This window comes from Symphalangus syndactylus, chromosome 6 (assembly GCF_028878055.3).
Source record: "Symphalangus syndactylus isolate Jambi chromosome 6, NHGRI_mSymSyn1-v2.1_pri, whole genome shotgun sequence".
NCBI lineage: Eukaryota > Metazoa > Chordata > Mammalia > Primates > Hylobatidae > Symphalangus > Symphalangus syndactylus.
The window spans coordinates 103,019,286-103,047,033 of record NC_072428.2 but is presented as its reverse complement, the minus strand read 5'-3'; the positions used below and the strand labels follow the sequence as shown (position 1 = coordinate 103,047,033).

Genomic DNA, 27,748 nt, shown 5'->3' with positions numbered 1-27,748 from the left:
TGACACACTGAGAAAGGTTCTTGTTAGAGCTTTGCTGCTGTTAGATGTATATTAACCTGACAAATCAGATTTTCATGAAATGTTCCTAATTTATTAGATAGTAATTTTTAAATAATTTACAGCTGCAAGTTGATATAGAAAAACTAGAATTCGGCAAGAGAGTGGTATTTTATTCTGTCAAGGACTGACCAAAAATTTTATAATTATTTTTTACTTTTTTCTTATTATTTGAATAGATTTGGGGAGTACAAATGCATTTTTGTTACGTGGATACATTGTGTAGTGAAGTCTGGGCTTTTAGTGTAAATGGTACCCAGTAAGTAGTTTCTCATCCCCCACTCCCCTCCCACCTTTTGGAGTCTCCAATGTCTATTATTTCACTCTGTTTGCCACATTGACAAACAATGTCAATGTGTTTGTCACATTGCTTAACTCCCACTTACAGATTAGAACATGTATTTGGCTTTCTGAGTCATTATACTTAAGATAATGGTCTCCAGTTCCATCCATACTGCTGCAAAAGACATAATTTCATTTTTTATGGCTGCGTAGAATTTCATGATGTATATGTATATATATACATCACATTTTCTGTATTTAGCCATTTATTGATGGACACAAGTTGATTCCATGACTTTGCTATTGTAGATAATGCTGTGATCAACATATGAGGGCAGGTGTCTTTATATATAATTTCTTTTTCTTTGGGTAGATACCTAGTAGTGAGATTGCTAGATTGAATGGTAGTTACATTTTTAGTTCACCATTTTCCATAGGGGTGGCACTAATTTACATTCCTACCAATTGTGTGGTGGGAATCCTTGCCAACATCTGTTGTTATTTGACTTTTTAATAATGGCCTTTCTAACTGGTGTTAGATGATATCTCATTGTGATTTCACATGATTAGAGTTGTTGAACATTTTTTCATATATTTGTTGGAAACTTGTATGTCTTCTTTGGAAGAATATCTTCATGTCCTTTGCCCACTTTTTAAATGGGATTGTTATTTTTCTTGTTAGGTTGTTTGAATTCCCTTTAAACTCTGGATATTAGCCCTTTGTAGGATGCACAGTTTGCAAATATTTTCTCCCATTCTGTAGGTTGTGTGTTTTACTCTGTTGATTACTTCTTTTGCTGTGCAGAAGCTTTTAAGTCCCATTTGTCTATTTGTTTTCGTTGCTTGTGCTTTTGAATTCGTGCCTAGACCAATGTCCAGAAGAGTTTTCCCTGGATTTTCTTCTAGGGTTTTTATAGTTTCAGGTCTTATATTTAAGTCTTTAATCAATCTTCAGTTAATTTTTGTATATGGCAAGAGATATGGTTCAGTGTCATTCTTTTGCATATGGCTATCCAATTTTCCCAGCATCATTGACTGAGTGGGTTTTTTTCCCCATTGTATATTTTCGTTGACTTTGTCAAACATCAGTTGGTTGTAGGTATGTGGCTTTATTTCTGGGTTCTGTTTTGTTCCACTGATCTATATGTCTATTTCATACTAATACCATACTCTTTTTGTTTAACATTATAGCCTTGTGGTGTAATTTGAAGTCGAGTAATATGATGATTCCAGCTTTGTTCTTTTTGCTTAGGATTGCTTTGGCTAGTTGAGCTCCTTTTGGGTTCCATATGAATTTTAGACTTGGTGAAAAATGTTGATAATTTAATAGTGACTGAGATTGCTTTGGGCTGTATAGTCATTTTAACAATATCGATTCTTCCAATCCATAAGCACGGGATGTTTTTCCATTTGTTTGTGTCATCATCTACATTTTCTTTCATCAGTGTTTTGTAGTTCTCCTTGTAGAGACCTTTCACTTCCTTGGTTAAGTGTACTCCTAGATATTTTATATTTTGTTAACTATTGGAAATGGGATTGAGTTCTTGATTTGATTCTCCCTCTGATCATTATTGGTGGATAGAATTGCTACTGACTTTTGTATGTTGATTTTGACTTTACTGAAGTCACTTATTAAACAAAAGGTTCTTTGAAAAGATAAACAAAATTGATAGACTGCTAGCTAGATTAACTGAGGGAAAAAAGGTGATTCACATAGGCAACAGTTAGAAATGACAAAAGTGACATTACAGCTGATACCACAGAAATACAAAAGATCATCAGAGATGCCTTGAGTCTTGCACAAACTACATGCACAAACTAGAAACCCTAGAGGAAATGGATAAATTCTCAGAAACATCCAGCGCCCTGCAACATTGAACCAGGAAGAATCAGAAATCCTCTACAGAACAATAACTAATAGTGAAATCGAATCAATAATAAAAAGTCTCCCAACAACAACAACAAAAAGCCAAGAACCAAGTTCACAGCCAGCTCTACCAGATGTACAAAGAAGAACTGGTACCAATCTTACTGAAACTGTTCCCAAAAATTGAGGTGTAGTGAATTCTTTCTAACTAATTTCTGTGAAGCCAGTATCACCCGGATTCCAAAGCCAGGCAAGAACACACACACAAAAAAACTACAGGCCAGTATCCATGGTGAACATAGATGCAGAAATCCTTAAAAAATACTAGCACACCAAATCCAACAACATATCAAAAATATACCACAAATAAATGAGTTTTATTCCAGGAATGCAAAGATAGTGTATTTTTTGTTGTTGTTGTTTTGAGACGGAATTTCGCTCGTTACCCAGGCTGGAGTGCAATGGCGCGATCTTGGCTCACCACAACCTCTGCCTCCCGGGTCCAAGCGATTCCCTCAGCCTCCCAAGTAGCTGGGATTACAGGCATGCGCCACCACACCCGGCTAATTTTGTATTTTTAGTAGAAACGGTGTTTCTCCACGTTGGTCAGGCTGGTCTCTAATTCCTGACCTCAGGTGATCCGCCCATCTTGGCCTCCTAAAGTGCTGGGATTACAGGCATAAGCCACCATGCCCAGCTGCAAAAATGGTTTAACATAGGCAATCAATAAATGTCATTCATATAAAAAGAATTAAAAACAAAAACCATATGATCACTTCAATAGACACAGAAAAAGCATTTTATAAAATCCAGCATTCTTTCATAAAACCCCTCAACAAACTAGGTATTGCAGGAACATACCTCAAAATAATAAAAGCCATCTATAACAAACCCACTGCCACTATCATATAAATGGGGAAAAGTTGAAAACACTCCCCCTAAGAACTGGAACAAGACAAAGATGCCCACTTTCACCACTACTATTCAACATAGTACTGGAAGTCCTAGCCAGAGCAATTGAGCAACAGAAAGAAATAAATGGCATCCAAATTGGAAAAGAAGTCAAATTTTCTCCGTTCACTGATGATATCTTATACCTAGAAAACCCTAAAGAGTCCTCTAAAATTATATAGTTAAAATGGTCTTTGGAGGTCATCTACTTCTACCCCCTCATTTCATGGATGAAGAAACAGAGACCTAAAGACGATAAGTAAAATTTCTAAGGCCACATACTAGTAAAGTGTGGGTAAAGAGAAGAGAGAGCTCTGTTGATTATCTGTCTCCAGAGCCTTTTTTTACTGTACCAAACTATTTTCTATTTCTATGAAGGGAAATTACATTGTGATTTTTTTATATTAAAGTATAAGTTGGTTTGAAAAATACTGCCATATACATATGTGTGTTTATTTGTGGTAGTAGAATTGGATTTAATAATCTTGCAGAAACCAATGAAAGAACCATTTAAGATATATTCTTTTTTAAAAATATTTTTAAAATCGAAGTGAGTTTTAAAGCAGTGTTAAGGGTAGGGGAAAAAAGTAGTACTGGATAATTTTTTTTTTTTTTTTTTTTTTTGGACGGAGTCTCGCTCTGTCACCCAGGCTGGAGTGCAGTGGCACAATCTCGGATCACTGCAACCTCCGCCTCCCAGGTTCAAGCAATTCTCTTGCCTCGGCATCCCAAGTAGCAGGGATTGCAGGCGTGTACCACCATGCCCAGCTAATTTTGGTATTTTTAGTAGAGACGGGGTTTCACCATGTTGATCAGGCTGGTCTCGAACTCCTGACCTCGTGATCGCCCACCTCGGCCTCCCGCGTTGGAGAATTTTTAAAGAAATATAATATAGTGAAGTAAGTGACTGCACAACATTTCAAAAGGCACTTTTATAATGAGATTCAGAGAGTCTAAGTCCATATCTACTTAGACACATACACCTTTTCAGTTAACTATGCTTTCTGACTGGAATGATAGTCACCCACCTCAATAGTCTTCTCCTGTACTCTCCACCATCCCCCCTCGATTTGATCCTGGGAGAACCTTGCTTATTCTGCAGGCTCCAGAGCTCTGAATTTTCCGTTCCCTTCCATGAGTGTTCTACTCCCATAAGATTTTGTATACTGGTCTACCTAATGCAAACATTGTACCGTTTACATGTGTGTCTTCTTCACTGGACTAATTTCTTGAGTATCTGGACTCTCTTACTCAACTTTATATCTCAAGCTCTGAAACAGGCTAACAGATACAATAGGTATTCAATAATGTTTGTCAAATTATAGGTATGTATACATGTAAAGCTATTTTTAATGATGCTAAGAGTACTTGAATTTTTATAGATTTGAAATACTTTTTCACTAAATTTCAAATGAAAATTATTTCTAAACTGAGAAACAGTTTTAATAGCTATATATTTACAATTATAGCTACTTAATATAAGCCTCTATTATTTATTGTCTTTCAGAAGAAAATTTTTTTTAAGATACAGAGTCTCACTCTGTTGCCCAGGCTGGAGCTCAGTAGCATGATCATAGCTCAGTGTAGCCTCTAATTCCTGAGCTCAAGCGATCCTCCCACCTCAGCCTCTTGAGTAGCTAGGGCTACAGGCATGCACTACCATGACCTGTAACACTAATTTTTTTTCTTTTTTAATTTTTTTTATTATATTTTAGGTTTTAGGGTACATGTGCACAATGTGCAGGTTTGTTACATATGTATCCATGTGCCATGTTGGTTTGCTGCACCCATTAACTCGTCATTTAGCATTAGGTATATCTCCTAATGCTGTCCCTCCCCACTCCCCGCACCCCACAACAGTCCCTGGAGTGTGATGTTCCCCTTCCTGTGTCCATGAGTTCTCATTGTTCAATTCCCACCTATGAGTGAGAACATGTGGTGGTTGGTTTTTTGTCCTTGCGATAGTTTACTGAGAATGATGTTTTCCAGTTTCATCCATGTCCCTACAAAGGACATGAACTCATCATTTTTTGTGGCTGCATAGTATTCCATGGTGTATATTTGCCACATTTTCTTAATCCAGTCTATCATTGTTGGACATTTGGGTTGGTTCCAACTCTTTGCTATTGTGAATAGTGCCGCAATAAACATACGTGTGCATGTGTCTTTATAGCAGCATGATTTATAGTCCTTTGGGTATATACCCAGTAATGGGATGGCTGGGTCAAATGGTATTTCTAGTTCTAGATCCCTGAGGAATCGCCACACTGACTTCCACAATGGTTGAACTAGTTTACAGTCCCACCAACAGTGTAAAAGTGTTCCTGTTTCTCCACATCCTCTCCAGCACTTGTTGTTTCCTGACTTTTTAATGATGGCCATTCTAACTGGTGTGAGATGGTATCTCATTGTGGTTTTGATTTGCATTTTTCTAATGGCCAGTGATGATGAGCATTTTTTCATGTGTCTTTTGGCTGCATAAATGTCTTCTTTTGAGAAGTGTCTGTTCATGTCCTTTGCCCACTTTTTGATGGGATTGTTTGTTTTTTTCTTGTAAATTTGTTTGAGTTCATTGTAGATTCTGGGTATTAGCCCTTTGTCAGATGAGTAGGTTGCAAAAATTTTCTCCCATTTTGTAGGTTGCCTGTTCACTCTGATGGTAGTTTCTTTTGCTGTGCAGAAGCTCTTTAGTTTAATTAGATCCCATTTGTCAATTTTGGCTTTTGTTGCCATTGCTTTTGGTGTTTTAGACATGAAGTCCTTGCCCATGCCTATGTCCTGAATGGTATTGCCTTAGGTTTTCTTGTAGGATTTTAATGGTTTCAGGTCTAACATATAAGTCTTTAATCCATCTTGAATTAATTTTTGTATAAGGTGTAAGGAAGGGATCCAGTTTCAGCTTTCTACATATGGCTAGCCAGTTTTCCCAGCACCATTTATTAAATAGGGAATCCTTTCCCCATTTCTTGTTTTTGTCAGGTTTGTCAAAGATCAGATAGTTGTAGATATGCAGCATTATTTCTGAGGGCTCTGTTCTGTTTCATTGATCTGTGTCTCTGTTGTGGTACCAGTACCATGCTGTTTTGGTTACTGTAGCCTGGTAGTATAGTTTGAAGTCAGGTAGCGTGATGCCTCCAGCTTTGTTCTTTTGGCTTAGGATTGACTTGGCAATGCGGGCTCTTTTTTGGTTCCATATGAACTTTAAAGTAGTTTTTTCCGATTCTGTGAAGAAAGTCATTGGTAGCTTGATGGGGATGGCATTGGATCTATAAATTACCTTGGGCAGTATGGCCATTTTCACGATATTGATTCTTCCAACCCATGAGCATGGAATGTTCTTCCATTTGTTTGTATCCTCTTTTATTTCATTGAGCAGTGGTTTGTAGTTCTCCTTGAAGAGGTCCTTCACATCATTTGTAAGTTGGATTCCTAGGTATTTGATTCTCTTTGAAGCAATTGTGAATGGGAGTTCACTCATGATTTGGCTCTCTGTTTGTCTGTGATTGGTGTACAAGAATGCTTGTGATTTTTGTACATTGATTTTGTATCCTGAGACTTTGCTGAAGTTGCTAATCAGCTTAAGGAGATTTTGGGCTGAGACGATGGGGTTTTCTAGATATACAATCATGTCATCTGCAAACAGGGACAATTTGACTTCCTCTTTTCCTAATTGAATACCCTGTATTTCCTTCTCCTGCCTGATTGCCCTGGCCAGAACTTCCAGCACTATGTTGAATAGGAGTGGTGAGAGAGGGCATCCCTGTCTTGTGCCAGTTTTCAAAGGGAATGCTTCCAGTTTTTGCCCATTCAGTATGGTATTGGCTGTGGGTTTGTCATAGATAGCTCTTACGATTTTGAGATACATCCCATCAATACCTAATTTATTGAGAGTTTTTAGCATGAAGATTTGTTGAATTTTGTCAAAGGCCTTTTCTGCATCTATTGAGATAATCATGTGTTTTTTGTCTTTGGTTCTGTTTATATGCTGGATTACATTTATTGATTTGCGTATGTTGAACCAGCCTTGCATCCCAGGGATGAAGCCCACTTGATCATGGTGTATAAGCTTTTTGATTTGCTGCTGGATTCGGTTTGCCAGTATTTTATTGAGGATTTTTGCATCAATGTTCATCAAGGATATTGGTCTGAAATTCTCTTTTTTGGTTGTGTCTCTGCCAGGCTTTGGTATCAGGACGATGCTGGCCTCATAAAATGTGTTAGGGAGGATTCCCTCTTTTTCTGTTGATTGGAATAGTTTCAGAAGGAACGATACCAGTTCCTCCTTGTACCTCTGGTAGAATTTGGCTGTGAATCCATCAGGTCCTGGACTCTTTTTGGTTGGTAAGCTATTGATTATTGCCACAATTTCAGAGCCTGTTATTGGTCTATTCAGAGATTCAACTTCTTCCTGGTTTAGTCTTGGGAGAGTGTATTTGTCGAGGAATTTATACATTTCTTCTAGATTTTCTAGTTTATTTGCGTAGAAGTGTTTGTAGTATTCTCTGATGGTAGATTGTATTTCTGTGGGATCGGTGGTGATATCCCCTTTTTCATTTTTTATTGCATCTATTTGATTCTTCTCTCTTTTCTTTGTTAGTCTTGCTAGTGGTCTATCAATTTTGTTGATCTTTTCAAAAAACCAGCTCCTGGATTCATTAATTTTTTGAAGGGTTTTTTGTGTCTTTTTTAATTTTTTTGAAGAGACAGTGACTAGCTATGTGGTCTGGGCTGTTCTTGAACTTCTGGTGTTAAGCAGTCCTCCTGCTCTAGCCTCCCAAAAGCACTAGCATTACAGGCATGAGCCACAGCACCTGGCCTATACTCATATTTCTGTTTTTAGAACTTGGGCTTCTAGGTTGACAGTCCTTATAGTTGTAATATTTTCTTTTCTTTTTTTTTTTTTTTTTTTGAGACAGAGTTTCGCTCTTGTTCCCCAGGCTGGAGTGCAGTGGCGCAATCTTGGCTCACCGCAACCTCCGCCTCCCGGGTTCAAGCAATTCTTCTGCCTCAGCCTCCTGAGTAGCTAGGATTACAGGCATGTGCCACCATCTGCAGCTAATTTTGTATTTTTAATAGAGACAGGGTTTCTCCACGTTGGTCAGGCTGGTCTCAAACTCCCAAGCTCAGGTGATCCGCCTGCCTCGGCTTCCCAAAGTGCTGGGATTACAGGCATGAGCCACCACATCTGGCCTATAGTTGTAATATTTTCCACATCAAAAATTACAAATTATGATCTGACACAGGTTTATCTTATGTATGTTTGGTGGGTAGTACTCTGTGAATAAAAGGTAATCTGAGATATTGTTTGGATAACAAAATACTGGAATTTCAAGGTCCTTTAATTGTAGTAAGAAAGAATAGTTCAATTAGGATTATCAAGAAAAATAAAGATCCTGTTGTACTGTTTGAGTATTTCTGCTGTTAAATCATTTATTCTTAATTTGCTAAGGCAAATTTTTTGAAATCCAGGTATCTAACCACAAACTTTACCATTTAACTTGCAAATAAAATTTTTCCCCTAAGTAAAGTTATGCTGTGATAATTTGCATAAGGATCAGTGCTGTAATTTAATCTTTATCAATGTTGTTGATTCCATACATAAAAATTATCTTGATGTGAAAATAGTTCTTATAGAATAATTTATTTTGGACTACATGATTACAAATCCTGTAAGAACTTACCAAGAGTAAATCTAAGAGAAACCAGGGTAGCTATACATAGCATTAATGTAAAAGAATTCTCTCTTGAGAAACAATTATAAGCAGTAATTAAAATGGGAAAAATGAGTAATTCAGTTTAATTTTATTCATATTTATATTAGGTATTAACTATTTAATTTGCAGAAAATTTCTAGAATGCTCATATTCCAAAAAGGATATAAGTGCCTTATAAAAACAGATACAATTTTTTAAGTGAGAAAAATAAAATGTATGAATATGGAACCAGAAGTGAGATTAATATAAACCAGTGAAAATGCTGGTGTACTTGTTAGAAGTTGGCGACATATTTAGCTCATCATCACTGTAGTTCCCTAGAAAGTTGCTCCATTCCTTTAAAATAATTTTTATTTCACAGACTTTTCTGTGTGAAATGAACCTGTCCAGGTTTACTTCATTTGACACTTAACCCTTTATGGGGTCCATGAACAACAAGAGAAAAATCTTTTTCATTCACCCCTTTTTAACTTATATATTAGGCTCAGGAGTACACGTGCAGGTTTGTTATATAGATAAACTCATGTCACAGATGAGTTTGCCACCCAGGTACTAAGCCTAATATGCAATAGTTATTTTTTCTGATCTTCTTCCTCCTCCCAACCTCTACCCTCAAGTAGGCCCCAGTGTCTCTTGTTTCCCTCTTTATATCCATATGTTCTCATCACTTGTAAGTGAGAACATGCGCTATTTGGTTTTCTGTTTCTGCATTAGTTTGCTAAGTATGATTACAAATCCTGTAAGAACTTGTAAATTGGAGAGAAACCAGGATAGCTATACATAGCATTAATGTAAAGGAATTGTTTCTCTCTTACAAAAAAAAAAAAAATGGTACAGATTATTTTGTCACCCTGGTACTAAACCTAGTACCCAACAGTTATTTTTTCTGATCTTCCCCCTCCTGCTGACCTCTGCCCTCAAAGTAGGCCCCAGTGTCTGTTGTTTTTCTCTTTATGTCCATGTGCTCTCATCACTTATAAGTGAAAACATGCACTGTTGGGTTTTCTGTTCTTGCAGTAGTTTGCTAAGTATGATGGCCTCCAGCTCCATCCATGTTCCTGCAATGGACGTTATATTCTTTTTTTATGGCTGCAATACTATTCCATTTTCTTTATCCAGTCTACCATTGATGGGCATTTAGGTTGATTCCATGTCTTTGCTACTGTCAATAGTGCTGCAGTGAACATACACGTGCATGTGTCTTTATGGTAAAACGATTTGTCTTCCTTTGGGTATACAGCTAGTGATAGGATTGCTAGGTCAAATGGTATTTCTGCTTTAGCTATTTGAGGAATCACCACTCTGCTTTCCACAATGGTTGAACTAATTTACACTCCCACCAGCAGTGTATAAGCATTTTCTTTTCTATACAACCTCACCAGCATCTGTTACTGACTTCTTAATAATAACCATTATGACTTGTGTGAGATGGTATCTCATTGTGGTTTTTATTTGCATTTCTCTAATGATCAGTGATATTGAGCTTTTTTTTAATATATGTGTTGGCTACGTGTATGTATTCTGCTGAGAAGTGTCTGTTATGTCCTTTGCCCACTTTTTATAATGGGGTTGTTTGTTTTTTCTTGTAAATTTGTTTAGGTTCCTTATAGATGCTGGATATTGGGTCTTTGTCAATGCATAATTTGGAAATATTTTCTCCCATTCTATAGCTAGTCTGTTTACTCTGTTGGTAGTTTCTTTTGCGGTGCAGAAGCTTTTAAGTTTAATTAGATCCCATTTCTCAAATTTTGCTTTTGTTGCGATTGCTTTTGGCATCTTGGTCATGAAATCTTTGCATATTCCTATGTCCAGAATGGTGTTTCCCAGGTTGTCTTCCAAAGTTTTTATCGTTTTAAGTTTTACATTTAAGTCTTCAGTCCATCTTGAGTTGATTTTTGTATATGGTGTAAAGAAGGGATCTAGTTTCAATCTTCTACATAGGGCTAGCCACTGATCCCAGCACCATTTATTCAGTGTCCTTTCCCCATCGCTTGTTTTTGTCAGCTTTGTCAAAAATCAGATGGTCATAGGTGTGCAGCTTTATTCTGGGCTCTCTATTCTGTCCCATTGGTCTATGTGTCTGTCTACCAGTACCATGCTGTTTTGTTTACCATAGCAGCTTTGTAGTATCATTTGAAGTTGGATAATGTGATAACTGCAGCTTTGTTCTTTTTGCTTAGGAAATTGCCTTGGCAATTTGGGTACTTTTCTGGGATTCCATATGAATTTTAAAATAGTTTTTCTAGTTCTGTGAAGAATGTCATTGGTAGTTTGATAGGAATAGCATTGACTCTGTAAATTGCTTTGGGCAATATGGCCATTTTAACAATATTGATTCTTCCTATCCATGAGCGTGGAATGTTTTTCCATTTGTTTGTGTTGTCTCTGATTTCTTTGAGCAGTAATTCTCATTCTAGAGAACATTCACCTTCCGGGTTAGCCATATTCCTAGGTATTTCATTCTTTTTGTGCCAGTTGTGAATGGGATTGCCTTCCTGGTGTATAGAAATGCTAGTGATTCCTGTACATTGATTTTTGTGTCCTGAAACTTTGCTGGAGTTGTTTATCAGCAGAAGGTGCTTTTGGGCCAAGACTATGATGTTTTCTAAATATAGGATCATCATGTCATCAGCAAACAGGGTTGGTTTGACTTCCTATTATATTTGGATGCCCTTTATTTCTTTCTCTTGTCCGATTGCTCTGGCCAGGACGCCCAGTACTATGTTGAATAGGAGTGGTGAGAGGGCATCCTTGTCATATACTGGTTTTCAAGGGGAGTGCTTTCAGCTTTTGCCTATTCAGTATAATGTTGGCTGTGAGTATGTCATAGATGACTCATTATTTTGAGGTATATGCCTTCAATGCCTAGTTTATTGAGAGTTTTTAACATGAAGGGATGTTGGACTTTATCAGTAGCCTTTTCTGCATCTATTGAGATGATCATGTGTTTTTTGTCTCTAGTTCTGTTTATGTGATGAGTCGCATTTATTGATTTGCATATGTTGAACCAACCTGGCTTCCCCGGGGCTAAAGCCTGGTTGACTGTGATGGATTGGCTTTTCAGTGTGCTGCTGGATTTGGTTTGTGAGTATTTTGTTGAGGATTTTTGCATCAGTGTTCATCAAGGATATTTCTTTTGTTGTTTTCTTTGCCAGCTTTGGTATCAGAATCATCCTGGCTTCATAGAATTAGTTGGGGAGGAGTGTCTCCTCCTCCATTTTTTGGAATAGTTTCAGGTACGAGCTCTTTGTAGAATTCTACAGCTGTAGAATTCTGTGAATCCATCTTGTCCTGGACATTTTTTGGTTGGTAGGCTACTTGTGACTGATTGAACTGTAGAGCTCATTATTGGTCTGTTCAGGGAATCAGTTTCTTCCTGGTTCAGTCTTGGAAGGGGATATGTGTTCAGGAATTTATCTGTCTCTTCTAGGTTTTCTAGTTTCACTCAATTCAATTAAAATTTAGCAATTCCTTCTTTTATGAATGTAGGCAGCAAAACTAGTATCTATGACTTTATTAGAGAAATTACAGATGTTTATATCATACTGTAATTATATGTATCAGAATACTTATCACTACTTTGAAATTGTGGTAGTCATTACATTGCTGAATCCTCATTATTTAGTGTGTTATTAAGGAAACACTTGTTACTATATCATAGCTTTGTTTTTCTTGTAATAGTATTATAACTTTCAGGATAATTTTGTGATTTGATTTATTCATGCATTTCTGAAAGCATTTTGAAAAGGTTTCTGTCTTCAGACTGCTTAAAGGGGTTGAGGGTCCAAAAATTATTTTAAAGCCTTTGACTTAGAGGAAGAAGGTACACGTGGTTGTATGATACAGTCTTTCAAGACTCAAATTTATTCATTAATTAGATGATTTAAATATTTGCTGAATTTAAGTTACAATTAGCAAAGAAGTTTTATTTGTTTGAAAACGTTTAAGCAACTGAACATGCATTTTCAGGTAGTTCCTCTTGTGTTATAACAAGCACTTCTCTGTAGTTTTAGTTTTTTAATAATTTAATGAGGGATTGATTCTCAAGTTAGGTTCTCCTGCTATGTGCGTTGCATATATTAATGTGAAAGTAAAGTGTATCAGTTAAGATCACTTAAGATTGGCCCTCTAGCCTTTTTTGATGAAGAAAGTACAGTCTTTTAATAGATATTAAAAGTCTATTGTCTTTAGCATACTTAATGTATTCATGTAATACAGTACTTCCACATCAATGAACAGTAACAAAACACTACTACTGTTTATTTACATACACTTTCGTAACTATTGGCTATGTTGTCACAAACTGATTTTATGCTGACTAGTTAGACTAAGATAATTTTATCTGTTTACATACTTTACTTTAAAAGTTAAACTGGAATGTGATTAGGTATTCTAACCAGTCTCCCAAGCTGAAAACTTTTTTAAAATGATGGATAAATCTTCTTAGGTAAGAACTGATAAGGCCAAAATCCAAATGATGGCAGGAAGCCAGAAAAGTAAGCAAAGCACAAAGCTTCTGTTGAGCTGAGAGCATTGGTCCAAACTGGCAAACTTGACCTTTGGTTTTTACACTCCTCTTACAGAGTTGAATCTCCAAAGAGCTGCTTTCTCAATTTGGTGAACCAGAAGTAACTCTATTCCTTCATCCAAAGCAGACAGACACTGAACAGTTTGAAACCATAATATATCCCAAGCACAAATTCATAGTTCAAAATTCATATCTGCAAAGTAGGTCCACAAAACTTTAAACCTTGTATTTATTTAGATGAAAGTGGCCCTAAACTGGTGGTGCTCCAGGTAGCTTGACACAGCCAGGAGACTTCTACTCAAAGAATTTTCATAAATAATTTTTCAAGAAATGTAAATTGCTTATAGTAAAAATCATTACTAAGCACGTATGAAAACAAGGTATGACCTAAAGTCAGCAGAGGCAGCAAGAACAGACATATAAAGGCTTTGTATATTAGAATTATGAATCACAATTTATAAAACAAGCTATTCTATGGTTTTAGGTCTTAAGTTTAAGTCTTTAATCCATCTTGAGTTAATTTTTGTATAAGGTGTAAGGAAGGTGTCCAGTTTCAGTTTTTCGCATATGGCTACCAGTTTTCCCAACACCATTTATTATATAGGAAATCCTTTCCCCATTGCTTGTTTTTTGTCAGGTTTGTCAAAGATCAGATGGTTGTAGATGTGTGGTGTTATTTCTGAGGCCTCTGTTCTGTTCCATTGGTCTATATCTCTGTTCTGGTACCACTACCATGCTGTTTTGGTTACTGTAGCCTTGTAATATAGTTTGAAGTCAGGTAGTGTGATGCCTCCAGCTTTATTCTTTTTGCTTAGGATTGTCTTGGCTATACGGGCTCTTTTTTGGTTCCATGTGAAATTTAAAGTAGTTTTTTCTAATTCTGTGAAGAAATTCAATAGTAGCTTGATGGGGATAGCACTGAATCTATAAATTTGGGCAGTATGGCCATTTTCATGATATTGATTCTTCCTATCCATGAGGATAGAATGTTTTTCCATTTGTTTGTGTCCTCTTATTTCCTTGAGCAGAGGTTTGTAGTTCTCCTTAAGAGGTCCTTCCCATCCCTTGTAAGTTGTATTCCTAGGTATTCTGTTTTCTTTGTAGCAGTTGTGAATGGGAGTTCACTCATTATTTGGCTCTCTATTATTGGTGTGTAGGAATGCTTGTGATTTTTGCACATTGATTTTGTATCCTGAGACTTCGCTGAAGTTGCTTATCAGCTTAAGGAGATTTGAGGCTGAAACGATGGCATTTTCTAAATATACAATCATGTCATCTGCAAACAGAGATAATTTCGCTTCCTCTTTTCCTATTTGAATACTCTTTATTTCTTTCTCTTGCCTGATTGCCTTGGACAGAACTTCCAATACTATGTTGAATAGGAGTCGTGAAAGGGGGCATCCTTGTCATGTGCTGGTTTTCAGAGGGAATGCTTCCAGTTTTTGTCCATTCAATATGATATTGGCTGTGGGTTTGTCATAAATAGCTCTTATGATTTTGAGATATGTTCCACCAATACCTAGTTTATTGAGAGTTTTTAGCATGAAGAGGTGTTGAATTTTATCAAAGGCCTTTTCTGCATCTATTGAAATAATCATGTGGTTGTTGTCATTGGTTCTGTTAATGTGATGGATTACATGTATTGATTTGCGTATGTTAAGCCAGCCTTGCATCCCAGGGATGATGCTATTTTAGAGAAAAGAATTGCTTGCAAATTTCTACGGGGAATAGAATCTTTAAAGACTAGCCATTTGGAAAGCCAAAATTATTTAAAATAAACTCAGTATATGGAATGAATTGAAGAGGAATTATCAAACTAGGAAACATTATCATCCAGATAACATTATTATCTTATCTTGCCTCACACAGACAAGTAAATGTAAAATAAAAACAAAATGGTTAAAGACAGAAGATAAAAATGAAGTATAACTTACATCTTTATTGGAGTTGCAGAAAGAGAGGTGAGAATGGGAAAGCCAAACCTCACTTAAAAGAAATTCTAAAGCTATCTTTCAGGCAGAAAAAAAGTGATCCCAAATGGAAAGTCTAAACAGGTATACACCAGTAATAATAATAGAATTAAAATACACAAAATGACTAATTTGTGTGGTTAACAGAATTTTAAGTGTTCTCAAGGTTTTGTATGGTCTGGGTGAAGACAAAGGCAATGTAAAATTTTCAGATTAGCAAAATCAAAAACATGAAATTATTAAGATTTAAAAAAGAAAAATCTAAAACCAGTTCTCAACTTTAGCTATACAATACATTCACCTAGGGAGCTTTTGAAAATCATAATGCCCAGACTCCATCGTACCCCCCAATTAAATCAGAATCTCTAGGTGTTGTTAAAACTTCCAGTGTGATTCCAAAGAAAGTATAGAGTGTGAGAAAAGAAACATAGAATAGGTAGAGCAGATAGAAAGTGCAAACGTAATATAATAGATCAAAATATTCCAATTAAAACATAGATTGTCAGACTTTGCATATAAAAGTCCAATTTATGCTCTTATGAGAGATATCCAAAACATGAGGCTTTTGAGTAAGTATCATTGCTAGAGATAAAGGAGACATTTTTCATGATAAAAGGTGTGATTTAGTAGGAAAATATAACAATTTTTAATTTGTGCCTAATAGTATCACATGCATATATGAAACAAATATTGAATCATGAGATTTATTAACACTTCATATATATAATGAAAATTGACAGACAAATCTACAGTTGTTTTAGGGAGATTTATTTTTGATGGTTGTTTGATCCAGGATTCATCAAAGATTACATGTAGTATCTAGTTAAATATCTCTTGGACTGCATTAATATAGAAAACTCCCTGTGATTACATTAATGTTTCTGGTAAGCATGCTTCATAGGTGATATGTAGTTCTCAGGGCATCACTCAGGGGCAAATGTCAGTTTGTTCCCTTTTCAGTGATGTTTGATCTTTTGACTAAGGTGATGTCTACCAGATTCCTCCCAAGTACCTTTAATCTGTAATGTGTGGAGTGAATTATACATGAACACCAAGTGAAGTTTCTGTTTTCACCAGTGGCTTTAGCATCCATTAGTGGTCTTGCCTAAATCAAGTTGTTTTTATTACAGTGGTTGCAAAATGGTGATTAATTTCTATCTTGCTCAAATATATTGGTTGGCATTATTTTGTAAAAACATCTTTCCCTTCTCCCCCTTTCTTATTTAAGTACCTGTAGACTCAGATTTTAAATCATTGTGTTAAAGTTCATTCTTATGATGGTGAAATCATCCCAAATTAGGCCAATGGAAATGCCTTCAAAGTAGTTTCTTTTACCTTTTCATAGTGTTTGAGCAGTGCTTTACTTTCTTGTACAATAAGATCATCCAGGCTTACCATATACTTTCTCTGATTCAACCCTGGCATAAGCTATTCCTCTAAGTAGTACAGGTTCCTTTTAGTGAGAGAACGGTATTTAGAAACCAAATTCTGGGTATTAGATATGCTTTTTGTTACTGTGGTGTCACTGCTTTGACATCCTTTCTTATGAAACCTCTAATTCTAATCCATCACTGCAGGGTTTTTTCCCTCCATTCCCTCATTCTGAATTTGTATCTCTCAGCAACTGTAGTTTATTTGCCATTTGCTCAGCTCTTCAAGACACACAAAATAATTTCAAAATGACTATATCAGCACCACCACAACAACAAACATTAAAATTCAGGATATTTTTGCAGTTCTTTTTTTTGTCCCTAGAATATTACCCATCAAGATTATTGTCTTCAGAATAGTGTACTCAAATGGTATTGAATTATTGGTTTTCCTTCTGTGTTATTTGACGTTTAACTAGATTCATTAGTTTATAGTGGTTTTATTTTTTGAATATGTAAAACATTAACAACTTTCAAAAGTCAAAACTACAATGAAAGGTATACTCAGACATCCCATCTCATACTTAAAGCATCCACCTTGTTCCAAATCTTCTGAGGTTTTATTAGTTTCTGGTTTATTTTATCCTTTCTAGGTTTCTTTTTGCAAAAACAAACATATATATGAAAATAACAAAATACCTTTAAATCAATTTGCAGAGATTATTCTGGGTTTTTTTCCTTAATGGTAGAAGACTGAGGAAACATTCAAAAAGTAAGACTATCAAATATTTGAACAACATGATTAACAAACTTGCCCACTTATAAACATAGATGTAAAATCCTGAAAATACATACACACAGTCAATTCTCATTTGTAAATTCCCTGTCTCTGAATTACCTAACTTACTAAAACTTACTTACTTGTAACCCTACAATCAATACTTGTGGCAAAAAATTTGACTCATTCTACACACAAACTTCCCAGCTAAGGTCCAAAAGGTGAGCTATGCCTTGTTTCTGCTCTCTCACACAAACACCCTTTTCACAGCCTATTTGGTGTTACATTTTTTGTTTGTGCTTTTTGTTGGTGACTTTGTTTTTAAAACAACCCCCACATATGGTGTTGAAATCTAGTGTTCCTAAGCACAAGAATGCTGTATTGTGCCTTACAAAGAAAATACATGTGTTATGTAAGCTTGCCTCAGGCATGACTTATAGTGCTGTTGGCCACGAGTTCAATGTTAATGCATCAACAATATGTATTAAATACAGTGCTTTTAAACAGAAACACATAAATTCAAGGTATGTGTTGATGAAAGTGTTGTGACCAGAGACCTAATCCTGTAGTTTCCGTAAGAGCCATTGTTCAGCATTCACTAATTCAACATTCATGGTCACTTTATAGAACCAAATGACCACAAGTAGCCAGAATTGACTATACACACACAGACATATAAAATAAATCCTTCAGATTATGAAAATAATATATAGAAGCCAATTTAGGACCTTCCAAAGAATGCAAGATTGATTTGACACTATACAATTAATGAATTTTTTCTACCACATAAACAGATTAGTCATATCTGCACAAATATATAGAATGCATTTGATAAAATTCCACATGGATTTGTGTCAAAAAAAAAAAAAAACCACCCTAGCTAAGCATAAAAATGACTTCATGAAGTCCTGGCCAGAGCAACCAGGCAAGAGAAATGAAAGGAACAAACAGAAGCAGAGAAGTCCAACTATCTCTGTTTGCAGATGACATGATTCTATATCTAGAAAACCCCATAGTCTCTGCTAAAAGCTCCTAGATCTGATGATCAACTTCAGCAAAGTTTCAGGATACAAAATAAATGTACAAAAATCAGTAGCATTCCTATACATCAACAACATTCAAGCTGAGAGCCAAATCAAGAACACAATCCCATCCACAATTGCCACAAAAAGAATAAAATACCTAGAATACAGCTAATCAGGGAGGTGAAAAATCTCTGCAACAAGAATTGCAAAACAATGCTCAAATCAGAGATGACACAAACAAATGGAAAACATTTCATGCTCATGGATAGGAAGAATTATTATTGTTGAAATGGCCATACTGTCAAAGCAATTTACAGATCCAATGCTATTTTTATCAAACTACCAATGACATTCTTCACAGAATTAAGAAAAACTAGTTTAAAATTCATATGGAACCAGAAGAGAGCCCAAATCACCAAGGCAATTCTAAGCAAAAATAACAAAGCTGGAGGCATCACAGGTTACCCAACTTCAAATGATACTACGAGGCTACAGTAAACAAAACAGCATGGTACTGGTACCAAAACAGACACACAGACCAATGGACAGAATAGAGAACCCAGAAATAAGACCTACAACCATCTGATCTTCGATAAAGTTGACAAAAGCAAGGGGGACAGGACTCGCTATTCAATAAATGGTGCTGGGATAATTAGCCATGTGCAGAAGATTGAAACTGGACCTCTTTCTTACACCATACACAAAAATAAGATCAGTTAGAAAGACTTAAATGTAAAACTAGAAAAACCTTGGAAGATAACCTAGGAAATACCATTCTGGACATAAAACCTGGGAAAGATATGACAAAGATGCCAAAAGTAATTGCAACAAAAACATTGACAAGTGGGACCTACTTAAACTAAAGAGCTTCTGCACAGCAACAGAAACTATCAACAGAATAAACAGACAACCTACAGAATGGGAGAAAATATAACCATGCATCTGACAAAGGTCCAATATCCAGCATCTATAAGGAACTTAAATTTGCAGGCAGAAAACAACCCCATTAAAAAGTAGGCAAAGGACATGAACAGACACTTCTCAAAAGAAGACAACCGTGTCCAACAAACATATGAAAAAATGCTCAACATCACTAAATGTTAGAGAAATGCAAACCAAAACCACAATGAGATATCATCTCACAGGCATCACAATGGCTATTATTAAAAAGTCAAAAAATAACAGCTGCTGGCAAGGTTGCAGAGAAAGGGGAATGCTAATACACTGCTGGTGGGAACATGAATGAGTTCAGCCATTGTGGAAAGCAGTGTAGCAATTCCTCAAAGAACTTAAAACAAAATTACCACTAGACTCAGCAATCCCCCATTATTGGGTATACACCCAAGGGACTATAAATCATTCTACAATAAAGACACATGCACACATATGTCCATCACAGCACAGTTCACAGTAGCAAAGACATGGAATCAACCTAAATGCCCAACAGCAGTAGACTGGATAAAGAAAACGTGGTACATATACACCATAGAATACTATGCAGCCATAAAAAAAGAATGAAATCATGTCCTTTGTAGCAACATGGATGGAGCTGGAGGTCATTACCCTAAGCAAACTAATTCAGGAACAGAAAACCACATACCTCACGTTCTCACTTGTTAGTGGGAGCTAAGTGATGAGAACACATGGACCCAAAGAGGGAAACAACATCATATACTGGGGATTACTTAAGGGTGGAGACAGAGAAGGGAGAGGATAAAAAAAAAACTACCTATTGGGAACTATATTACCTGGGTGACAAAATAATCAGTACACCAAACTCCCTAAATACCAAATTCCTGAGACACATAGTTTACCTGTGTAACCTGTACATGTACCCCTGGACCTAAAATAAAAGTTTATAAGAAAGGAACTTCAACTTTATCAAGCGTAGTATATTAAAACCTATACCAGTTATTACATTTAATGGTGAAACACTGGAATGTTCCTTTTGATGTAAGATTAATAGTGTCCATCCACTTGCCCACTTCTATCTACCAACATATTGGAAGTCCTCGGCAGAGTGGTAAGGGGGTAAAGATAGGTAGGTGGGTGATAGGAGAGGATGAAACACAAATGTCATTTTTCACAGATTAGGAACTTATGTACTTAGAGTACACAAAATAATATACAGATAAGCAATCGAGATAAATTTATTAAAGCTGCTGGATCTAAAAAAATAATGCATAGTAGCCACCCCTTCTTCACAGAGAATACATGCCGACACCCCCCGTGGAGGCCTAAAACCACAGACATTACTGAATCCTATACATACTATGTTTTTATATATACATACCCATGATAAAGTTTAATTTATAAGTTAGGCACAATAAGAATAACAATAAAATTGAACAATTATAACAAAATACTATAAAAGTTATGTGAGCATGTTATCTCAAAAGTATCTTATTGTGCTTCACTTACCCAAATACTATAAAAATTATGTGAGTATGGTATCTCAAAGTGTCTTATTGTACTTCACTTACCCTTATGATGTGAGATGATAAAATGCCTATACAATGGGATGGAGTGAGGTGAATGACATAGGTATTGTGACTTAGCATTAGGCTACTGTTGACCTTCTGACCATACATCAGGAGAAGGAGGATCATCTTCTTTCAGTAATCCTAGATCATGAAGCCATGCCTATGTCAATTGTTAGATAGCAGGATCATAAGATACCCTGTTAATGACTAATGCAAAAAGCGTGGATACTTTGGACAAATGGATGTGATTCGTGTCCTGGGTCTGACGGTGTAAGATTTTACCATGCTACTCAGAGAATGTCACGCAATTTAAATCTTACGGTTTATTTCTGTAATTTCTGTTGAGCATTTTCAGACCATGGTTAACTGTGGGTAACTGAAACCACAAAAGGTGAAACACCAGATAAGGGGGGACTATTGTATCCAAGTCAGTTGCATCTGTGTAACCAACAACAAAAAATGAAATTAAAAGAAAAAGTAAAATGTATCCATGGGGAAAAAAGATAATAAAAGCATCAAAAACTAGGAAATACCAAGGAATATAACTCCAACAAAAGATGTGAGGGAACTTTTTAGAGAAAATGATCAAAACTATTGACAGTTTTTTAAGTAAATGGATAACTATTCATGTTCATGGATTTGAAGATCGAATATTGTAAAGATGTTAATTCTGCTTAACTGATCTTTAGACTTAATGCCATACTAATAAAAGTCTTAAGTATACTACTATACAGCAGTAAAAGTGAATTGTAGAAGCACAAACAACTCAAAAACATAACATCAAATGAAAGCAGCAAGTCACAAAATGTAGTGTGAAACTAAACTGTAGACATTCAGTCATAGGTACTTAAGACTATAAAAGGAAATCAAGGGAATAAATAAGGAAAAGTGACTAAAATAGGGGTAGTGACTACCTAAAATAAGGATAGTGACTACCATTTTGGAAGGGTGTGGGGGATGTCATCAGGGAGGGTCATGTTTCCAGGGTGCAGTCATTATGTCTTGACCTGAGTGATAATTACGTGGTCACTCACTAAGTGACTGTTCTTTAAACTGTGTATATTTTATGCAAGTAAGAAATCAAGGAGCGAAGCCAAATAATTTGAAATAGGCTAAGTATATTACTGAGAATTGATCAGTTATTAAGCTAATCCATGATATGATTAAGTTATTGGTGATTGTTCCATAATGTTGAAGTAACTTGAATGGTTTAGGATACTTCACTGTGATAGAAAATTCAATTTATAAGAAGTATATATTTTTTAAGACTCTCAGAAATGTTTTGCTACTCAGTTTACTAGAATCTATACTACAGAATTTAGCATATAGCAAATTCTGCTTTTACTAGGGAAGATCATTAGTGGAAGAAATACAGATTTTTTATATAACATGCAATGATATCTACCACTTTTTGAGCACTTACCATGTACTAGGAATAGGGTCAAGTATTAAATGTATTATCTTATTAATTCTGGAAAAAAGTCTTAAGGGTAAATGCCACTATTATCCCCATATTACATGTTAAGGGTCAGAGTCAGGTTATGATCTTAGCCTTTCTGATTCGAGAACTCCTTAACCATAGCCCAATAAGGGTAAGAATGACTGACTAGCGTTACATATTGTTACAGATTCTCATTTGTTTTTTACTGTCACTATCATGAGTGTAGAGTGGAGTTTTCCAGAGACTACATAGCATGTGATATTGCAACAGCCCGAATGCAAAAGCAGATATTAGAATTCATTCATCTTCAATTAGGCCAGACATTAGAGACTCGAAAAAATATATTTTTAAAAAATGGGGGTTGGGGGTGGGGGAGCCAGGAGCAGTGGCTCACGCCTCTAATCCCAGTACTTTGGGAGCTGAGGCTGGAGGATCACTTGAGCTCAGGATTTCAAGACCAGTCTGGGCAATATAGCAAGACCTTGTCTCAATTTTTAAAAAATTAAGTAAATATATATAAAACAAGGCTGTACTTTTTTACTATCCTTTTTAAGTCTAATAAATGAATATTTTTAAGACTTGTTCATCTTAACTTCAAATATGATCATTACTAATAGATATAACTCACATAAATGAAAGCTCATTGGGGCCCTCAGTAATTTTTAAATGTGTAAAAGGGTCCTGAGACCAAAAAGTTAAAGAACCGATAATCTATGTGATTTCTTATATTCTCATATTTGATTTTGTTCTTATAAAATATCTGTTTTTAGGTTGCTACAAGCCTCAGGAAAAATCAGATTACTTGATGTTGGCAGCTGCTTTAACCCATTTCTGAAGTTTGAAGAATTTCTAACTGTTGGCATAGATATTGTACCTGCTGTAGAGGTATGCATAGTTTTGTTTCCAGACTTCAATATTTTACATGTATATTTACAAAAGAAAAGCACTGTCTTTGCATCCCTAAAATAGCAAATGTATTTCCTGTGTACCCATTAAGGAGAGATTTCAAAACTAAATACATTTTGTGAAAAATTGAGCATTTAACCAAATATTGTCTTTATTTTCTTTATCATCTAAATAGCCATTTTCTTTATCATCTAAATAGCCATAATCTAAAACTATGTTAGAGTAAAATCATTGCAATTAAGAAACTTCACCTGGGCGTGGTGGATCACTCCTGTAATCCCAACACTTTAGGAGGCCAAGATAGGCGGATCACCTGAGGTCTGGAGTTTGAGACCAGCCTGGCCAACATGGTGAAACCCCGTCTCTGCCAAAAAATAAAAAAAATTAGCTGGGCGTGGTGGCGGGCGCCTGTAATCCCAGCTACTCAGGAGGCTGAGGCAAGAGAATGGCTTGAACCCAGGAGGCAGAGGTGGCAGTGAGCCAAGATCGCGCCACTGCACTCCAGCCTGGGTGACACAGTGAGACTCCATCTAAAAAAAAAAAAAAAAAAGAAACTTCAGTAGATTACAGAATTCCACATAGTGGTAGTGTTTGGGTTTTGCATTTTGTTGTATTTGGTTTATTAGTTTCTTTTAATGCATCTCTTTCTGAAATATACAGTGTTGTAGAGCCATTATGGAATAGTAGAAAGAGGCAAGGGCTTTGGCATCAGCCAGAACTTTATTAAATCCAGCTTGTTTGTACTTGAATCAATGAAACTACTTAACACTTGGCCTGGTACATTATAGGAACTCAATAAATGATAGATACTATCCTTTCTTTTGAGAACATTTCCTATGGGTCAGTTATTATGACACTATCATTTCAATTCAGTGAAGCAGGATCACCTCCTTATCAGCTTGAACATTTTTTTAAGATGAAGTTTTCGCTCTTGTTGCCCAGGCTTGAGTGCAGTGGCGTGATCACTCACTGCAACCTATGCCTCCCGGGTTCCAGCGATTCTCCTGCCTCAGCCTCCCAAATAGCTGGATTACAGGCATGCACCACCACGCCCAGCTAACTTTGTATTTTTAGTAGAGACAGGGTTTCACCATGTTGGTCAGGCTGGTCTCGAACTCCTGACCTCAGGTGATCCACCTGCCTCAACCTCCCAAAGTGCTGGGATTGCAGGCATGAGCTACTGCACCCAGCCAGCTTGAACTTTCTTTTACCTTAATCACGTGATGCCAAGAGTTTGTGTTAAAGGCATTTTTTAAAGATAGATGACTCTAAAGTAGGCACATTAATGTTATTCTGGAAAAAAAATCTTTTTCTGATATAAATAATTTATGTTTACCATTTTACTCTTGATAGAACTCTAGACACAAAAATTTTTACAAAATGCATTTAAATATTTAAAAATAACATTAACACACATTTTGTAAAGTATGGATTAGAGTATTAGTTATTAAGGATTTTTTTCCCTATGTTGCTGTATTCCCAGTACCTAGAAGAGTGCCTAGTAGATTTAATACTTTTTTAAATAAAAGAATAGAATCATGTTTCCAGCCTAGGCTTGAACCTCTCCATCACCATTTTCTAGTCTCTGATCCTCAGTTTTCTCATGTGTATAATGGGGTTAGTAGTAGACCACATTTCATAGGATGTTGTAATGTTTTCTTGAAAAAAAGAGAAAGTATTTAAAGCACCAAGCATAGTAGCTCTTATATAGTGCCTGCTAAATAAATGTTTGTTGTTACTACTGATAAGTTCCTGCATGAAGATTTAACTTTCATATGAAACTTTAATGATGAATCATTTTGATAAGCATAATTAAATCTGTATAACACTGAGGAACAAGCAAGTCCTAAAACCATTACTGTTACTTCTACTTTCGTTTTCTCTATTATAAAATCACTGTTCTTAGCTTACCACTGCAGAGAATTTCTGTGCCATCAGGAACTAGTTTTAAAGCCCAAGTGGCTTCATGCATGGATTATCTTCCCTTCCTTCCTCAAGACATACATGAGAGAGGTTCTTCAGGGACTGCTGAGACATCATGACCATTTGATCTGATCCTTAATATTAAATCTATGTATGGATAGGGTTATAAACACTGAATTGTATAGTCACCAGGAAAGACAAAAGACTGCTATACATAACTTAAGTAGTAGAATCAGAGTTTCACAGTTCAGAATCCTATAACTAATTTTAAAACAGAGTAAAGGGATTTACTCTTCCAGCCAAGATGGGATAACATAGACCAGCTTTATCCTCTTCCACTTGAAGCAACAAAAATGTGGACAAAATATTTGAAATAATTTTGACACTGCACATCAGGTAATGAAGGACAGTGATCTCAGAGATGGAAAACAAATGAGACAAGTCCTACAGTTACTCTAGGATATTGCCTTGAGAGAGTTTCCAGGATATAGCACAGAGAGAAACCCAAGCAGAGTTCAGGTGATTCCGTGAGTTGTGAAGATGGAGTTGTGAGTCCTAGGAGACTGAGGCAGCTAGAGTTTCTAGAATGGTCTACTGAAAATAAGAAAGCCATAGAGGGAAAACTCCAGAGGCCTGCAAAACGTCCCCTTTGAATACTCAGCTGAGTACAAATCAGCACACATGTATATGAGAAAACTACATGAGACTGGATAAGGTACTGTCCGAAAGGCTTAGAGGTTACAGTGGCCAGCACTCGCACGGAGAAGTATTAATATTGTACCTGTTCCCATCAGCCATACTGGAATATTCAAGATTCACAGACATTTAATAGAGTACACAGAGAAGGGTCTTACCTCAATAATGGAGAATAATTTGCCTTAGACTAAACACTAGTGCTCTAATCCAATGTAACAAATCTTAAAAGCAAGACCCAAAAAGTTCAGATTGTCTCCAGTTAACTACATCCCAGAACACAGTTCAGGAATATTTATAGCAATCCATAGTTACGTAGAACCCACCAAGGTAAAATTCACCATGTCTAGCATCCAAAAAAAATTACAGCCATGCAAAGCAGCAAGAAAATAGGACCCACAGTGAGGAGATAAATTAGCCAACAACGACCAACCCTGAACTGACTGACACAGAAACAGGGACATTAAAATAGAGATAATACCAGTTTGGGAAAATTACTTAAGCTAAACATTTACACAGTTTATATTCTTTCCTTATAGGTGTTATGCTTCAATATGGTTTTATTACTTAAAAAAAATCAAAACTGTATAAAAAGCCAAGTAGAAACAGGAAGATATTTTAAAATACCCAAATCTATCTTGTAGAGACAGATACTATAATGTGTGATGTGAAAATGCATACTGGATAGGATTAATGCATATTAGATGTTGCAGAAGGAGAGGGAAATTGAAGATATAACAATAGCAGCTATCCAAAATGAAACAGAAAATTTTTAAAATAGAAGAGCATCAGTGATACAAATCTTAGCAGCTAAATATAAGCATAATTGGAATCCCCCAAAAGGTGGGGGATTTGAAAAAATGGCCAAAAACTTTCCAATTTAATGAAAGCTTAAACTCACAAAGAAGCCCAACAAACCCCAAACAAAAGAAACATCAAGAAAATTACACCAAAGAACATCAAATCAAACTTCCAAAACGAGTGATAAAGTCTTAAAAGGTCCCAGAAATTGTAAAGACACCTTAAAGTACTGAAAGAAAAAGTCACCTAGAATTTTATACCCAGCCAAAATGTCTTTCAAAAATGAAGATGAAATCGACTTTCTTCAGATATGTAAAAGCTGAAATAATTCAATATTAGCAAGCTTGTATTATAAGAAATGTTAAGGTGGAAGTGCTTTAGCCAGGTAGAAATATGGCTCTACACAAAGGAATGAAGAATACTAGAAGTGATAACTATACAGCTAAAAATATTTTCTCTTGTTGTTTAAGCTCTTTAAAGATAATTTACCATTGCTTCAGGTTGAATTGTGTCACCCTAACACAGATACGTTGGAGTTCTAACTCTAAAGATGTGACTTTATTTGAAGATAGGAGCTTTACAGAGGTAATCAAATTAAACAGTGGTGATTACAGTGGCCCCTAGTCCAATACGACTCTGGTATCCTTATAAAAAGGAGAAATTTTAATTCAGAAACTCACACAGGGAGAACGCCACATGAAGATGAACACAGAGATTGGAGAGATGCATCTATAAACCAAAGACCACCAAAGATTGCCAGCAAACCACTAGAGGCAAGGCAAGAGGCATTGATTAGATTCTTCCTCACAGCCCTCAAAAGGAAGAAATCTTCCCAAAATCTTGACCTCAGACTTCTAAACCTTCAGAACTATGAGAAAATTCATATTGTTTAAGCCACCCAGTTCATGGTACTTTGTTACAACAGCACTAGCAAACTAATACAACAGCTTAAGCAAAAA

At 36.0% G+C, this 27,748-nt stretch overlaps 1 protein-coding gene across 1 annotated transcript in view; it reads left to right on the top strand.

Annotated features, from left to right (window-relative positions):
* BMT2 (base methyltransferase of 25S rRNA 2 homolog) overlaps positions 1–27,748 on the top strand; it is a 116,347-nt gene that overhangs the window by 79,634 nt on the left and 8,965 nt on the right. The window contains exon 4 of the mRNA XM_055283737.2: positions 23,237–23,351. Within this exon, the coding sequence (XP_055139712.1) occupies positions 23,237–23,351 (115 nt within the window). The remainder of the gene's footprint in view (positions 1–23,236; positions 23,352–27,748) is intronic.